At 40.5% G+C, this 16,513-nt stretch overlaps 1 protein-coding gene across 1 annotated transcript; it reads left to right on the top strand.

Annotated features, from left to right (window-relative positions):
* The first annotated feature begins 1,106 nt into the window (after positions 1-1,106).
* LOC308686510 (CD48 antigen-like) lies at positions 1,107-15,877 on the top strand. Its single transcript, XM_081394939.1, has 7 exons — positions 1,107-1,350; positions 2,546-2,854; positions 3,103-3,366; positions 3,551-3,676; positions 14,243-14,283; positions 14,696-14,752; positions 14,936-15,877. Exons 1-7 carry the CDS (start codon positions 1,296-1,298, stop codon positions 15,062-15,064), a joined length of 981 nt encoding a protein of 326 aa, XP_081251065.1. The 5' UTR covers positions 1,107-1,295; the 3' UTR covers positions 15,065-15,877.
* Positions 15,878-16,513: the final 636 nt, after the last annotated feature.

The raw sequence follows: 16,513 nt of genomic DNA on the forward strand, positions 1-16,513 counted from the left end.
ACACCAAAAAACATCATTTCCTACTGAAACTGACAATACAATTTATTCAATAGTGTGTAAAAAAAAAAAGGTAGACAACTTGGTCATTCATAACTGAGGATGAATATGTAAAAATGTGTCTGCAAACAGTAGATTCAGTGTTCATCAATAGAAATCTTAAAATAATATACTAACACATTTTAAACTTGCTATGCAGAATGTTAGTCAATAGTATGAGTGATAATTGTATTGTTGTAGTTGCCTGATTGTCATAAAAGTGTTTGTTTTATTAATTGTGTTCTACTTATTTTTGCAATGACACAGCTCATAATATTAACTGGATTTATCATGTCTCTCTCTTGAGAAACATTTCTTTGTATATTAAATGAGTGTTCCAGGTTAAATGTGATTTTGGCACTATTAACAGTATTTTGTCTCACTTGCAAAGGAGAAGATTTTAAGTCATATTTTTCACAAAACAGACAAAAACAAAACTCAAAAAAGTAATGACAGAATTGTACTTTTGTACACAATTTATACAGTAAAGTATAATTACAATTGATATGAATGTCCAATAACAATAGCAATATAAATTTGTTATTGTACATTGTTATTGTGGAAACAAAGAATGATATTTTTGTTAATGAAATTACGAACACATTAAGCTTTAGTTTTTGGGACTAAAGCTGGGACTTGAAAACGACGGTCAGGTGACATATACTGTATATCATTAATTCAATATGACAAAATAGCTGTAATTGACTAATGGAGACATTACAGTATCTTTAAATAAATTAAAGACTATTATGGCCCTGTTTCCACCTGGTTAAGCCACCTGCCTTTTTTGGTGGTATGATTACAAGTGGCCAGCGATAAATGCAGGTGGAAACTGGGTAAAAAGTAATATTTTAAAGTAACTGAGATCAGCTGATTTGAAGCATCAGCTACAGTCTGATTTGGTTTAGCATTTTGGAAAGAAAAAGGCCAATAGAAAAGTGAAATTAGTTCTGAGAAAAGATCTAGCATAATTTGTTTGCAGATGCCACAGGATGTGGTGCAGATTGTAACCTGCTATATATAGAATGCCTTTAAAGTTTCTGTAAAAAACGATTAAAAACCTCCTGAGCCACACACACACACACACACACACACACGGTCCAGCATATATTAATGAGAAGGAGATGTGTTTATTTAATGAGAAGTCAAAATGTGCTTACACTGTTTAAAACAGGACTTCTGAGGAACTTTCCATTTCCGTTATGAGTCTCAGCAGCCGTCATTTTCAGTTCTGTTTTTAATCTTTTCATTTTGTGAAGATGGCAGTACATAACCTACTCGTATTTCTTCTTTCTCTTCTGACCTTTAAAACAGGTAAAAACACATGTTCATTATGTTGATTGGTTATTAATGGTTGTTGTGACTGCATGTGACTGCACATGGCATGGCTCAGATACTGTCATTGCACATTATATATATTTTTTATACAATTATAAAATTTAAACTTATTTAGCTAAATCTCAGTTTTTGATAATTGATTTGTAAAAATATTCTGAAAGAAATTTACTATACACTCTCATGTTTTTAAGTTAAAAAAAAAAAAAAAATTACTACAAACTAAAATAGCTGTGTAAAATCTTAATTTTTTTTCTCCCTTTTTGCCATGCTTGGAAAATACAGATACACCACCATCTAGCAATAAGTGAATTGTAGAACGATTGTGCCAGTGTTAAAGTCTTTCGACTTTTTCTGTACTGAGAGGAGTCACTAAACTTTTTTAAATGTGACAGAGGTTTATCATTCCTTTTTATTTTGACATCTATTACAAGCAATGATTTGTTTGTAATTATTTTAATTATAAGTGTAACAATAGGTAATTATAGGTGTAAAGAGTGTTGTGTAAGTGTGTGATGGTTAGTCACAAAATGTCTGGCAGTTCTGATTATGAAACTCAACAATAATGTAATATCATATCAAAGCATGTAGCATGGATGCATACTGAGACATGTATCATGCAAATGGGGGAATTTCTTCTATTTAAAAGCATTTTCATCATATCAGTGATAACACAACAATTCTCTTTACTCAGTAAGAAGTTGTGAATTTAACTGTTATTTTGAAGTCCAATAAATGACATCTGTAGGCGGTCAGCTCTACCAAACCAACTACGCCACTATGAGAGCCAAAGGAATTACTTTTGAAACAGTGGGCTCTCTAGATTGTTTAAACCAAAACATGGGGCAATCAGACTATAGTTTATTTAGGTAATCAGAAACAAATATCTCCAAATATGTGCATTACAGCTGTATTACGTTTTTATTATGCTATTCTCTCTTGAAGAAAAGTTTTATTAAATGTCAAACATATTATTTATTTGATCATGCCCATTTCAGGAAAAATGTACAATGGGTCTTTCACCAGCCACACTCAGAATCAATACTGTATCTCTCTCTCTCTCTCTCTCTCTCTCTCTCTCTCTCTCTCTCTCTCTCTCTCTCTCTCTCTCTCTCTCTCTCTCTCTCTCTCTCTCTCTCTCTCTCTCTCTCTCTCTCTCTCTCTCTCTCCTCAGGGTTCAGTGCTGAGATCTCTGTGTTTGTGAAGACGGGAGATTCTGTTCAACTGGATATACAGACACAAGAACTACCAAAGTTTGATCTTTTATCCTGGAGAAATGATAAGTCAGAGAGTATAGTTAGATATATAAGTGCAACTAAAGAAGTAAAACTTCATTCTTCCTACAAGGACAGAGTGGATTTCAATAATGAAACCTTCTCTCTCACACTGAAGAACATGACGAAGACAGACACTGGACTCTATACAGCAAGAGCAAGTGGAGATTCAGAGAAAGATATTGTTACATACAGAGTATCTGTTATAAGTGAGTGTGATTTTGCTTGGCATTTTCAGATAAGACTCATTTATGTTCTGTCTTTTATTCTTTTGACTGTTGTACAATACAAGTAGTGAAATTAAATGTAAAAAATAAATCTTAAATATATATATAAAAATTATTCATAATTTATCTGCCAACGTTTCAGTCAGTACATTCTGTAAACAGCTATAGGAATGTGACAGCTTACAATAGAGTGATGTATGATATTGTTAAAAAATAAATGTGTGTTTCAGACGCTGTTGATGCTCCTGTTCTGACTGTAAACTCAAACTGGTCCAGCAGTGACTCCTGTACTGTGAACTTCACATGCAAAGCTCATGACCTCATGATAAACTCTAGCTATCAGAACAACAGATGCTCTCCACAGGAAGTGACATCACAAAACAACACTCTCATCCTGCACTGCAGTGAGGAATCCATCATCTGTAACCATAGCAACACTGTCAGCTGGAAAATAGACAGAATAAACATTACACAGCTCTGTGTCAATAATAAAGGTACACACACACACACGCACGCACACACGCACACGCGCGCGCACACACACACACACACACACACACACACCAAATCAAATATTTAGTTTTGGTTGACTAAATGAAGTCTAACTACTGAATTGATTGACCTCAGAATACCTGAACTGTCAACTGTAGTTCTTAATAATATGTGTCTCATTTTCAGAGGACAACAAAGGTGACGACGAGACTAAGCCACCTCTCCTGTTTTGGCAATATATTTTGGTGGCAGTGTGTTTTTTTTTGGCAATTGCACTATTTCTAGCATTTCTCTACAGCAAGCGTAAAAAAGGTATGTTGTCTTGTACATTATTTTCCATATGAAAAACAGATCTCACCATCGGTTCATCAGTAAGATCAGGACAGAAATTGATTTGTGCTTGGCCAAAAAAGAAGGAATGACAATAATTATTCAAATGTTTAAGCAAAAGAGCATCAAAAGAGTAGCATAAGATCAAATGTGATGCAAAGGATTACTAAAATCTTATATCTGAAATGTTTTACACTACACCTGATACATGATGAAACCTCTTTCTATACAGTCAGATACAGAAGGACAGTGGACGAACATAATACTACAGAGAATTTAGTTTAGAGTTTAGTTTACAAAGTTTAGAGCAGTTTAGAATTCATAGCCAATATAAAAATCTCTTTTGTGCTTAAAGGGGTGGTTTACTGCCTTTTTTCTTTGCTTGATTGTGTTTATGGGCTGCAATATAACATGTCTTCGTGTTTCGTTTGTTAAAAAACGCCTTATTTTTCATAAATTTCACCTTTATTGTAAGCCGCTTCCTCCTCTGTCATTTGAACGACCGGTTGACTTCCTGATTCTATGAAACCACTCCCTCAGAAAGAGGCAATGGGCTCAGATTGGTTAGTTCGGCCGGTGTGTTGAAGTCCAAAGTAGTCGATTGCCGAGTTCACGCGCGTGATCATAGGTACTAAACCTATGCGCGTGAACTCGGCAATCGACTACTTTGGACTTCACCCGAAAAACAGGATGTAAACAAAGGTATTTGCGCTGGCTTAAATAACATCATTTTTATACATTTCTTTCACATCTACTGCAGTCAGATCCACTCGTGTTCACTCAGAAGGAATCACTCACATTTTCTGTGCACTTGTAATGACACATCAAGGATGTTAAGAGGCTAAAAGCAGGTTTAGTACTTGCGCTATTGAAGTCAACAGGGTGCAAATTTTAAAAATAGAATAACTCGGTGTAGGCAACACCGATTTTTGTCGTTGTTCTCTGTATTGACAGCACTCCAAATGTACAAAAAAATGAGCTCAATGTTAAAATTGACCGGAGTTCTCCTTTAATAGAAAGCCAGTTAATATAAAGTATTTTTGACTCTTTTGTGTTGAGATAACGATGACAAATTCCTCCAAACCTGGCGACAAGGTAAAGGTTATTTACAGGGACACATTAGACAATGTTTGCAAGGCAAGATATGATGAGAAATTGAGTTATATCGATGGAAAGGATCCTTACACAATGTCGAAAGAGGACTGGTTATGTAGGCTAATCCTGCGGCGTACCCCGATATTCAGGAAATGGACATTGCCAAGTATCTCATCCACACCGTTAGTGCGTACACTTTTGACGAATTAAGAGGAAGAAAGTCTCTGGAAGCATACAATTATTTTGTTAGAATGTGCGAGTTAAAGGGCACCTATTATGCAAAATTCACTTTTACATGGTGTTTGAACATAAATGTGTGTTGGCAGTGTGTGAGCAAAACCACCCTAGAATGATAAAAATCCACCCAGTAGTTTTTTTACTATCTCAATAAATCATAAGCACTGTCTCAGAACACCCTGTTCTAGATTTCCCTCACTGTGACGTAGAAATGAGCTAAGCCCCACCGACGTGATTTGATTGACATCTGGTTTTGGCATAGACCCCGCCCTCGGTGATCTGCATCCTCCATTGTTTCAACGACAGCCGGTAATGTCTCCTAAGAAGTGTACGTTAGGTGTTCTGTTGTGGGATGTAAGAATGGACATACTAGTCTTCACTGACATCAGAGCCACTGAAAACGCAGCGGATGGATTTTATTTATGAAGAAAAGGCACCACTTAAACTTCCTAAATACGAGATTCATTTTCTGACTGACTGTTTAGTGAACGAGGGTCAAAGTTAATCCTCAAGTGTGGATCGTTGCCTACAGTTCGCGATCCAACGTCACCTCCAGAAGAAAGAAGTAAGTGTATTTTATGATTTATGAGCAAATAGTCATTTCAATCGATGTCAGCCAGTTCAACAACAAATGCGTCTAAAGCTATTTATTGTCGTCGTCATAGGATGTCTCAACAAACAACGTCAGACAGTTTTATGTCACGTAGGCATTTTTTTTGCAGCATTTACAAATGTAAATAAATTAAGGTCTGCTCTATCTCCATAGACAGTAGGCTATATAAACGTCTATCTCCCTCCCCTTAAGAAAAAAATAAATAAATCGTTTGTACTTAGCAAACGTTATCACAGTAGTGTGTGTGTGTGTGTGTGCAGGTTCAAAAAATTGCGCGAACGTTATCACAGTAGTGTGTGTGTGTGTGTGTAGTTTCAAAAAATTGCGCGAACGTTATCACAGTTCGTGTGTGTGTGTGTGTTGCACATCCATAATGGCAAAGGGGACGCGATTAAAACTTTGTAAGTACATAAATGTATCAAATAACCATTCCGAGACGTTTAGTCCATTCTCATTCGTGTTTATTCTGTGCCGGAGTCTCTTCATCATCTAGGTCCAGCAGCAGGGCGGGGATATACAGCTCATTTACATTTAAAGTGGTAGACGCCAAAATAGCTCTTTTTAAAACAGGCCCCAAAAATGACATTTTCAAATGGTTATAATAAATTAACTGTGGGGTATTTTGTGCTGAAACTTCACAAATGCATTCTGGGGACACCCAAGACCAATATTACATCTTCTAAAAAGGGGCATAATAGGTGCCCTTTAAAATTTTATATGGTCGCATTTGTGCGAGTGCATGGTCATGTAGGCTACTACTCAGTTAAATTCACGCATGAATTCTCCTGCATTGAACTTGTTTTAGCGCCCGCCAAAGTGCATTTTTGTCCCGCCAAAGTCTTATTTGATCGGTGAGTAATGTAGATGAACTGGGCGCATGTTTAACTGAAAGAACGAGCAGATAGAGAGAGAGAGCCGGTCGCGCGCGCTCTCTCTCTCTCTTCGGAGCCAGGCGAAAGGGTAAACAAAACTTCACCGTCTCCAAACTAAGCGCTGTCTTGCTCTCTCTCCCTCGTGGAAATGTTAGTCTGCAGCCCTGCATTGACGGTTCACATCGCTGTAGCCAGGCGGCTGATATCTGCACAGCCTTTGTTATACGGTACATTTAGACTCAGTGTCAAGACAACACCATCTGGGTAAAAAAACAACAACAACACAACGCTCCGAACTCATTTAGTGTAGGAGAGAGATGGAGAGCAGAGGCACGGAGCGATGTGCTCCAGGTTTAGCCTTTGCCTCTGGCTCGACCAGCTGATGTGGCCACAGAGAAAGTGATGAAGGTGGACAATCGTCAGAGTGTGCTTCTGCCCAGCCAACACCTCTCAAGGGCTGTGTCGATAGTAGCCGCCTGGGTTTTGACAGCTGATGAGAGCTAACGTTAGCGCATTTAGCTAGCCCATCTTGGAAATGATTAGATAAAGTGTCACATCTCCAGAGCACAAAACCTCTAAATGTTCACAAGAGCAGCACTGAAAATTAACTGCAGCCAAACGGAGAATAATCGTATGATTTTCATGTTCAGAATAATGCCAATTCAGGATATTATCATGATCCGTAACACAAACGCTTGACCCACTTGACACACAAGATGGCGCCGTAAGGAGTTGCGGGAGAAATGTGACGTCATCGGAAATCTATTTATAACTATTGGCAATTTTAATGGCCCTGCAGTGGACAGAAGAAAAGCGAATGAATAACATAGTTCTCTTTCAAACATTCGCTCGGTATCTCACTATGGGAAACGCCTCTGGGCGTGACAGATCTGGAAGTACCAATTACACCACGTCTGTCAGTTGACAGACCAATCACGACAGTGATGCGGGAGTCCCCTACCCACATATAAACCACTGTAGTGGTCCCTACTTCATTCTTCGATCTCTTCCCCGTGAAGATCAAATTGGAAGCTATCTTTTCAGTAGGACCTGTCTCGAAATAGTTGTTTAACGGTTCTGAGACGAGCCGTCAAGGTACGTCGCTGAACGCAGCTATTTTTGTGAGCGGGTTTTTCTTTCCACTGTAACGGTGTTATTAATCTGGTATACTTAAGAGAATTAACGCGTTACGGCGAATTCTTTTAGATATTCCCTTATTCTGAGTTGCACGTGTCGGTGAACTTAGATAATACTATTATGGCTACTTCAAAGTCTGCAAACGGCGGACCGAAAGCAGAAACTTCTCGCCCGTGTGCGTGCGGCTCGATGATATCGGGCAAGGATCCTCATCCTTTATGCATCGCATGCCTGGGGGTGAGACACGCACAGGCAGCCCTCGCTAATCCCGAGGGCTGTCGTCACTGTTCTCTCTTCCCGTCGAGGGTGTTAGAGAGAAGAGTGCGTGTCGCGGCCACTAACAAGGGTGATCCCTGCTTTTCTCCGCCACCCGCGGAGGAGGCTAAACAGCCTCCGGCGTCCTGCAGCTGGGGCGAATACATGGACGAATTCTCCCCGCAACTACCTCCCCTCTTCGGATCCGTAGGGCTTACGGATGTGAGAGAGGAGGATGACGAGGACGACGAGGCCATCGCTCGTTTGTTAGAGGACGATGGTGAGGATGATGACGAAGATGCGATCCTCCCGCCAAATCCACCCCGGCCGGACAGCGCGTTAAGCGAGGGTTCACCCTTCCCGGCTCAGGCGGAGCTCGACCTGCTCGAAATGTGCCGGAGGGCGGCGGCAAAACTCTCCATAGACTGGCCATCACAGCAGTCGGGCCAGGGGGCAGAGAGAGATCTCTATGACGGCAAGAGACTGCCGTCACGTGCCCCACCAGCTAAGCAGCTCATTCCAGCGGTCCCCGCGTGCGTTTCGGAGATGAAACGTTTCTGGGATAAGCCATTTTCTCACAGAGTTCCCGTAAAGGGATTTTCTAGGCTGGATGTGGATAAAATGGAGGAGTTAGGGATGTCAAATTCCCCTCCTGTCGAGCTGTCGGTTGCACACCATCTCCACCCTAACCGCAAGACAGCTTTTTCCTCGGCTTCAGCCTCACTGCCAGGACGCACTGATCGTCTAACGGCCTCAGTGTTTCAGAAAATTTATCGCTCTTCTGCACTGGCAGTGAGAGCTCTTAATGCCACCTCTCTCCTCACTGCTTATCAGGCAGAGCTAATGGAAGAGATGGGGAGGCAAATGGATGCTGGGTCTCCAAACCCAGCCCTCTGGGAAGAGATTTGTGTTATTGCAGATCTCAACCTGAGAACTTCCAGAGGTGCGGTCCAGAGCTGCGGCCGCAGCATGGGCTTGGCAGTGGTCGGCGAGCGAGCTCTCTGGCTGGGGCTGTCAGGGCTGTCAGACAGAGAGAAAGCAGACTTCTTGGATGCTCCAGTTGAGCCCAAAGCCCTTTTCGGGGCATCGGTCACTGCAATGAGAGAACGGTGCGATCAAAAGAAGCAGGAGGGTGAGGCTTTCCAGACCTGCCTCCCTCGCAGATCCACCGTTAGGGTTTCTCATCCACCACGGCCTAGGTTTGAAGCCCCACAAGGGGGTGGTCGGCCAGATTTTAGAAACCCCAGACCTTCTCAGCCTCAGCGTTCTGAGCCACAGTCAAAGCCAGCTCAGCCGAGGGGTAAACCTTCCTTCGCGGCGGCTGCAGCCAGACACCGTCCGGCAAACCCTCAGGGAGGGAAGAAACGGCGGGCAACCTAGTATTTCGTCAGGTTCAGAACAAAGGGATGAGCAACAGCACTCACGGAGTATCTGTTGCTATCCTCCCTCGAAGAGAACGGTCATTTTCTCCCCCTCCAGCCAAGAGAAGGCGTCGGACAGGGAAATTGTTCACAAGTTCTATAATGACCAGTTCAGATGTGAAGTTGGCACCAGTTCCCCCAGTGCCTCACAGAAAAGTTTCCCTCCCTCCACCCACGGGGTTACAACAGAGGGCAGAGGGCTGTTTTCCAAAAGACATGTGTGCTATGGAAATAATAAACACGTTCCCTGTGCATCCAGGCAGTGTGCCGAGGGCACAGCTATGTTTGAAAATAAAAACACACACAAAAACAAAATTGTCAAAATCAGAGCTGCAGTCCCCAGCTCCACCACTAGTGGGCGCCGCCGCGTCACTAGTGGACGAGAGCTGCTGCGGTCCGCTCGCTGCTCAGGCGGAGAGCTGGCGCGCATGCGCAGTACACCCCTGGGTTTTATCCACAATAAGCCGGGGTTATCGTCTGCAATTTGCTGTAAAACCTCCACTTTTCAACAGTGTGTTAATGTCAGCAGCAGAGGGGGAGTCAGCTCAGGTTGTGGAGGAAGAAATAGCCTCTTTATTGAGCAAAAGAGCTATTCGAGTTGTGCCGCCGGAGGACAGCCATCAGGGCTTTTACTCCCGGTACTTCGTTATTCCCAAGAGAGGGGGAGGTCTCCGTCCTATTTTGGATTTACGGAACCTCAACAAACACCTCAGGAAATACAAGTTCAAAATGTTGACCTTAAAAACGTTATCTCAAACTATTCGTCCCAAGGACTGGCTTACGTCAGTCGATCTGAAAGATGCATATTTTCACATAAGCATCTACCCAGCACACAGGAAATTCCTCAGGTTTGCCTATCGAGACACAGCCTACGAGTTATTGACAGTTCCCTTCGGCTTGTCTCTAGCGCCCAGGGTATTCAGCAAATGTGTGGAAGCAGCGCTCACACCGCTGAGAGTGATGGGTCTCAGAGTGTCAGCATATTTGGACGATCTGCTGCTGTGCGCGCCGTCATGGCAACAGGCAGAGAGAGAGACAACAATGCTCGTGTCTCATTTGCAGAACTTAGGTTTCAAGATAAACGAAACGAAAAGCTGCTTGGTGCCTACACAAGAGATAATTTACCTGGGTCTCAGACTAAACTCAGACCTGTATCGAGCTTCTCTGTCCGAGGAGCACGTCAGGTCTATTCGCGGCTGTCTATCCCTTTTTCAGAAAGGAAACAGAGTGTCATTCAGACTGTGTTTACGTCTTCTAGGTCTGATGGCCTCGACAGTTTCTGTCATTCCCCTGGGACTGCTGCGAATGAGAGAGTTTCAGAATTGGACGGCGGCGCAGGGCTTGTGTCCAAAACGTCACCTCAACCGCAGAGTGATAGTGACGTCACGCTGCATGCACGCTCTCCGTCAATGGAGAGATCGGTCCTTTCTCGAGTCAGGGACTCCGCTGGGAACAGTTTCTCTGAGAAAGGTGGTTACGACGGATGCGTCGCTCACAGGTTGGGGTGCAGTGTGCGAGGGCAGGATAGCGAAGGGGAAATGGCCCGTCTCGCTACAAAACACACACATAAACTTCCTGGAACTGTTAACAGTTTTTCTGGCTCTGAATCATTTTGTGCGGTTCTTAAGGAACCACCACATTTTGATCAGGTCGGACAACACAACGACGGTGGCATACATAAACCGCCAGGGAGGCACACGTTCCCACCGGCTTCACAGTCTAGCACAGAAAATAATCTTGTGGGGCGTGAAGCATTTTCATTCACTACGGGCAACCCACGTCCCGGGAATAATGAATGTGGGGGCGGATCTCTTGTCCAGGGGGAATCCTCTGTATGGAGAATGGACTCTCCACCCTCAGGTAGTGAGCCAGTTGTGGGAGAGGTTCGGCCGGGCTGCCGAGAAGCGGTTTTGAATTTGATTGTGCGGGTAAAAAAGGGTTTGGGCGGGTGGACAAAATTTGGGCTGGTTTGGGATCAGTTCGGCGGTTTTCAAACATCTACATTTTAAAGTCTAATTGGTTAAAAAACTAAAATAAAGTGTGCATGTAGTCCATAAAATCAGTCATCATGACATTACTGTACACACACGCCCATGCAGAGTCAGCTGGCATTGGTGTTGACATCACCGACGAGCACGCACTTTTAGCCAATCAGCGATCAGCAGGCAGATGCGATTGAGCGCGATAAGTTGTAGCTGTATATTCAAGTGATGGCTAATGCCTCTACTAAGTTGTATGTACACAGTAAAGAGTGAGATAGTGAGCAACTCTAAAAATGTACACTTGGTGGGAGATATCGATGGTGACTATAACTCTGAGAGGAGAGCACAGTTATGTCCATGGTCATGTGCACACTAGCCTAACTGTACCAGACATCGTCAACTTTACACCGTCCAGACTGCACTATACTCGCCCCTGACACCTGCTGAAAAAGGTTTGAATCAACGATGAATCAGTTTTGACTGCTAAATTCTGCGTTATGTTCTGCATTGTGTACTTTCCTAGGGTTAAAGTCATCGGTTCATTTCTTGATTGCCGTTTTGACAGTGTCCATCTGGACATTTTAGTCATATTGGCTAATTCTCCTTAATTATTGCCGTTTTGATCTGTTTTCCTGGATTTTTTTTTTTTTTATTTTTTTTTATCATTGTTATTTGTTTTAAGGAGATACAAATTGTGCTTATCAACCTTGAATGACATGGTAATGAAATTATATCATATTATTTTGGCAGTAAAATTTTGGGCGGTTTTTTCTTGTAGTGGGCGGGTTTTGGTGAGCTTTTGGGCTGGAAATCACCGTTCCAATCTGGCAACACTGGAAAAGGGCAGAGGCAAATATTATCTCATTATCACATCACACGCATATCCTTTAATGGTGCGTTCACACCGGACGAAATTTCGCTTCAAACTTTTGTTTTGACGCGGGAATTGATACAAAGTGGTCAAGCGTATCACTAGACGCGGCAGGCGCGATTTTGACATATGATCCCTTTTTGAATTTGACGCGCTCGCGTCCGGTGTGAACGCACAGTTAGGCATAGGCAGTTTATATGAAACGAAATGTTTATAAATGGAATGAATAAGGCCTGTTATTATTTTAATTTCCAGTTAGTTTCTTGATCTCGCGTTTCTGAAATGTTTTGCGGATGTGCTGTTTAGTGGACAAACTCAAGCCTAGGTACTTTTTGAGGAGTTGTAAAATTCTGAAGATTAATAATCCCCTAAAATCACCAAAGGTTTTGAAATGTTGACTATATTCCAGTGTTCTTATTACTGTATAGATTTCATACTCCATTGCTATGGAAATAAGCCTGTTGTTCAAATGAACCTGATTATGCCCTCGGGCGCTTGAGTAAATAAATAAATTAAATATGTGGCAGCCGTTGTGTGCAGTAAACTTTCTTTTAACAAGTCTGTTGTACTGATGTGATGACCAATGATAGTTTTAGAGCTAGTAAGCCTATTTAGAGGTGCAGATTAATTCAGGTAGGACTCTGTGTAGACATATTTTATTATGTGTATTATGAGGTGGTCCGCGAAAATTCTTGATTACAAATAGTGGTCCACACACACAAAAAGTTTGAAAACCCCTGGAATAGTACATTGTTTAAAATTGGCAAGCACCCAACAGGGGAATGTAATCACTGTAGTCAGCAAGAGACAGTTGAACATGTAATACTTTACTGCAGGAAATACAATAATGAAAGACGTAATTTCATTCAGTCACTAATTAAAGCTGAGCATAAAGATTTTTCTATAATAGGTATACTAAAGGAAAAAGCTATATATGATAGTAAGTTTATTAAAGAAACAAAATTAAGTAAAAGAATTTAGGCTGTTTTTTTTTTTTTCTTTTTTTTTTATGTTTTGTTTTGTTGTTGTTTCCTCATGAATTTCCATTCATATGTCGCATTATGTCAATCCTATAAGCATGTATCCTGTCCACACTCCAGTCCAGTCGGTGGCGGTAATGCACCTACCAGTTGGTTTTCCAACCGCCAATAAACACCAAAGAAGAAGAAGAAGAAGATCTATTTATAACTCCTCCTCTTCGACAGCAGAACATGTTCCGGAGGGAGGGTTGAAGGTTGATGTAAATTAGTTACGAATAAAAACCCGGGAAGTATCTCGTTGTAGTCCCATTCGAGTCGTTTTTGTAGGCATTAAACTTCCTGATTTTTAAAAGACGATATCTCCGCTTACGTTGAACTTTCAGCGCAGCAACTTTGCAGATACTGTTCATGCACCAACAGCAACATTACACAGTATTTAAAATGAAAAAAGTGAAATAGCAATCAACCACCCCTTTAAAAAAATCAAGTGTAGCGTCAGTTCTGGCAGGTCATGTTAGTCAAGCTCGCATCAGCTGACTCTCAGCTGATCCACGTCTACCTAATACACAACCCGGGTTGGAATACGACACCTATCACTGTAAACATATATAAGCTCCTTCAGTATTATCAGCAGCTGTCGCGTTTGTCAGGAGTCAGCTAATAACCCTCCTCCCTCCCCAGCTCCTCCTCTCGTCAGTCAGGATTTGGCATTCTGATTCCCCTTGAATCAGAATAAATTCTTGATTATGTTTTACATTAAAATCTTGAATTAATGATATCTGCATTACATTCCTGTTGGTTCTGTTCTGTTTACCCTAAGGGAGGTTAGGCTGCACGGATGCGCAGGGAGTTCTTGCCCAGAACAGAACCATACCACCAATCCAAACTGTATGCTAATTGTCACTTGTATGTGACAATAGTGGTCCTGACAGAACTGCATGCTAAATTCAATTATATTTTAATTAGCTAAAAAAAAATAAAAAATAACATTTAGCTTTTTTTTTATTTTTATAAATGAATGTTCTTTTTATTTGATACGTGTCTCTGTTTATATACTGTATTACTGAACATTCTAAACCTCATAGGTGCTCAAGAAGCAGGTAGTAGAGTCCATGCTCAAGCTGAGGTAAGATTCAAATTACTATTCTTTTATTCATGTTGGAAATATTTTGGGAGGATATATCATATGCATCCCTTTCTGCAATATTTAGTTATTTGTTTGTATTGAGGTATTGCTTCCATACACATAAATAAGTGATTCTCAACCTTATCAGAACATACCTGTATGCTGTATCCTTATTTTATGTCAGAAATTGTATTTCAAATCACCATACATACCATCTAAACATGACATAACTATGGTAAATATTTGGCAATATTTGACTGTTTGATAAATACAGCATTTTGATAAATACAGTAGATGTTTAATAATGGAGCACAGCTTAATCATATGTGACTTTTGTGCATGCAAATACTACTATTTTTTTATTTTTTTTGATAGAACATTATAAATAAAGTTTTTCGTTTAAATATTTCAGGCTCAAGAAATGCAGAAAAACAACAGTGACGGTCATACAAATGATACTGCAGAACAGGTGAGAATCATCTAAAAAGTTAACAGGCTAAGATTCTGAAAAAGGCTTTTATGAAATGCTTGTTCTATAAACTGTAGGTTAGTGAATGTTCTATAAAATTTTCTTTATTTAGTTTAGTAATTGTTCAGCTAAACAGGATTATTCAGGGGACATTTAAAAAAAATATTATTTGTATTTCATAAGGTTCAAGACCAGACACAAGAGCAAACGGGAGATAATCGACCCAACACAATCTACTGCACAGTAGGACAACACCAAAAACCTGCAGTCCCCGTCGAAACAATTTATTCAGTGGTGTGCAAACAACCATAACCAAACTCCATTTGTAACCACCAAACACTATGCTGATGATGCATAACATGAAACTGTTTGTGGCTGTTTGTCTCATGGGGAAGTTTCACAAGGGCAGACCTTAAATGGCACCCTATCTTATCATGTCTGCCATGTCATTATATGTTATAGAAAAAAATAATAAGAACAGTATGCATTAAGTAAGAACTGTTATAATAAGATAATAATAAGAACTGTTCATACATGCAGTATGAACAGAACTAGCATTTGTTTAGTTGTATTGGTTTCAAAATCCAGATCCAAACTGTCTTTATTCTATTCTGAATTTATGCATAACTTCCAAAAACAGTCCGCAGTGAATTTTAACTGAGGTAAACTGTGTGACAACTAACCCCGGTTTGCCCCACATGAAAATCAGTAGAATAAAACTGAAGATGGATATAATATTGACCTCATCACCTTCCATATTATTTAACAAGTATGCATTTCAATTTAAATAGGTATAAAGCCAGACAAGTTAATGCAGTACAAATGCAAATCCAGTAATTTAGCCATACGCTGCATTTACCTGGGTCAATGGATGATTAGTGATCCAATAGCAATGTACAGAATTTGGATGTAGTAGATATGTGAACTCCAATTCAACATTTAATTTGATAAATCACGTCATAGGACAGAACCGTTTCAAAGGAAAACGAAAATAGTAATTGCATCTTAAAACTAATGCTTATTTTTTTTCTGTGTAGCCTAACCTTTTTAATTTGTGTGAACTGTTGTTTTAACTCTAATGTGAAATGTTTTTTAGAACTGAAACTAAAACCAAATAAACACTTTAATAAATAAATCATGTGATTTTTTTTTCTAGAAAGGAATGCAGAAATACTGCACAGAACAAACTGTCTTAACTGCTTAGACAGCATGTTAGAAAAAGTAAAGAAATCTAATCATTTTTGGGGTGCAAAAATGCTCTCTCTCTCACACACACACACACACACACACACACACACACACACACACACACACACACACACACACACACACACAGTCCCCTTCAAAAGTATTGGAACAGTGAGGCCAATTCCTTTATTTTTTCTGTAGACTGAAAATATTTGGGTTTGACTGCAGTGGCGCAGATAGGATTTTTTAACTGGGGGGGACCAAGCTGTCAGCAAATGATTTAAGTCAATTCGTTTTTTTGCGTAATTTGGGCTTTAACTAGTGCTCATAGTTACTTTGCGTAATTTGGGCTAATGATTTGCACTAAAAAGCCATTGGGGGATTCTTATTTGAAATCATGGATAAACAACAATGAACAAAGGTAAACAAAGGCCTACCTGATCACCACTAGCAATGCATGATCAGACTGTTTGACTAGTATGCCAATCACCCACCAAAACTTCATGTCTTCAGCAAAGTATGTTTTATTAAAACATTTGCTTATCTCAGCATACAAAGTCTTTCATTATGAAT

Source organism: Scardinius erythrophthalmus (assembly GCF_964197995.2).
Source record: "Scardinius erythrophthalmus genome assembly, contig: HAP1_SCAFFOLD_356, whole genome shotgun sequence".
Taxonomy (NCBI): Eukaryota; Metazoa; Chordata; class Actinopteri; order Cypriniformes; family Leuciscidae; genus Scardinius; species Scardinius erythrophthalmus.

Coding starts and splice junctions, on each gene's coding strand:
- LOC308686510 (XM_081394939.1), top strand. CDS start 1,296: ATGGCAGTACATAACCTACTCGTATTTCTTCTTTCTCTTCTGACCTTT. Junction 14,284..14,695: donor GAGTCCATGCTCAAGCTGAG/GTAAGATTCAAA, acceptor TAAATATTTCAG/GCTCAAGAAATGCAGAAAAA. Junction 14,753..14,935: donor CAAATGATACTGCAGAACAG/GTGAGAATCATC, acceptor GTATTTCATAAG/GTTCAAGACCAGACACAAGA.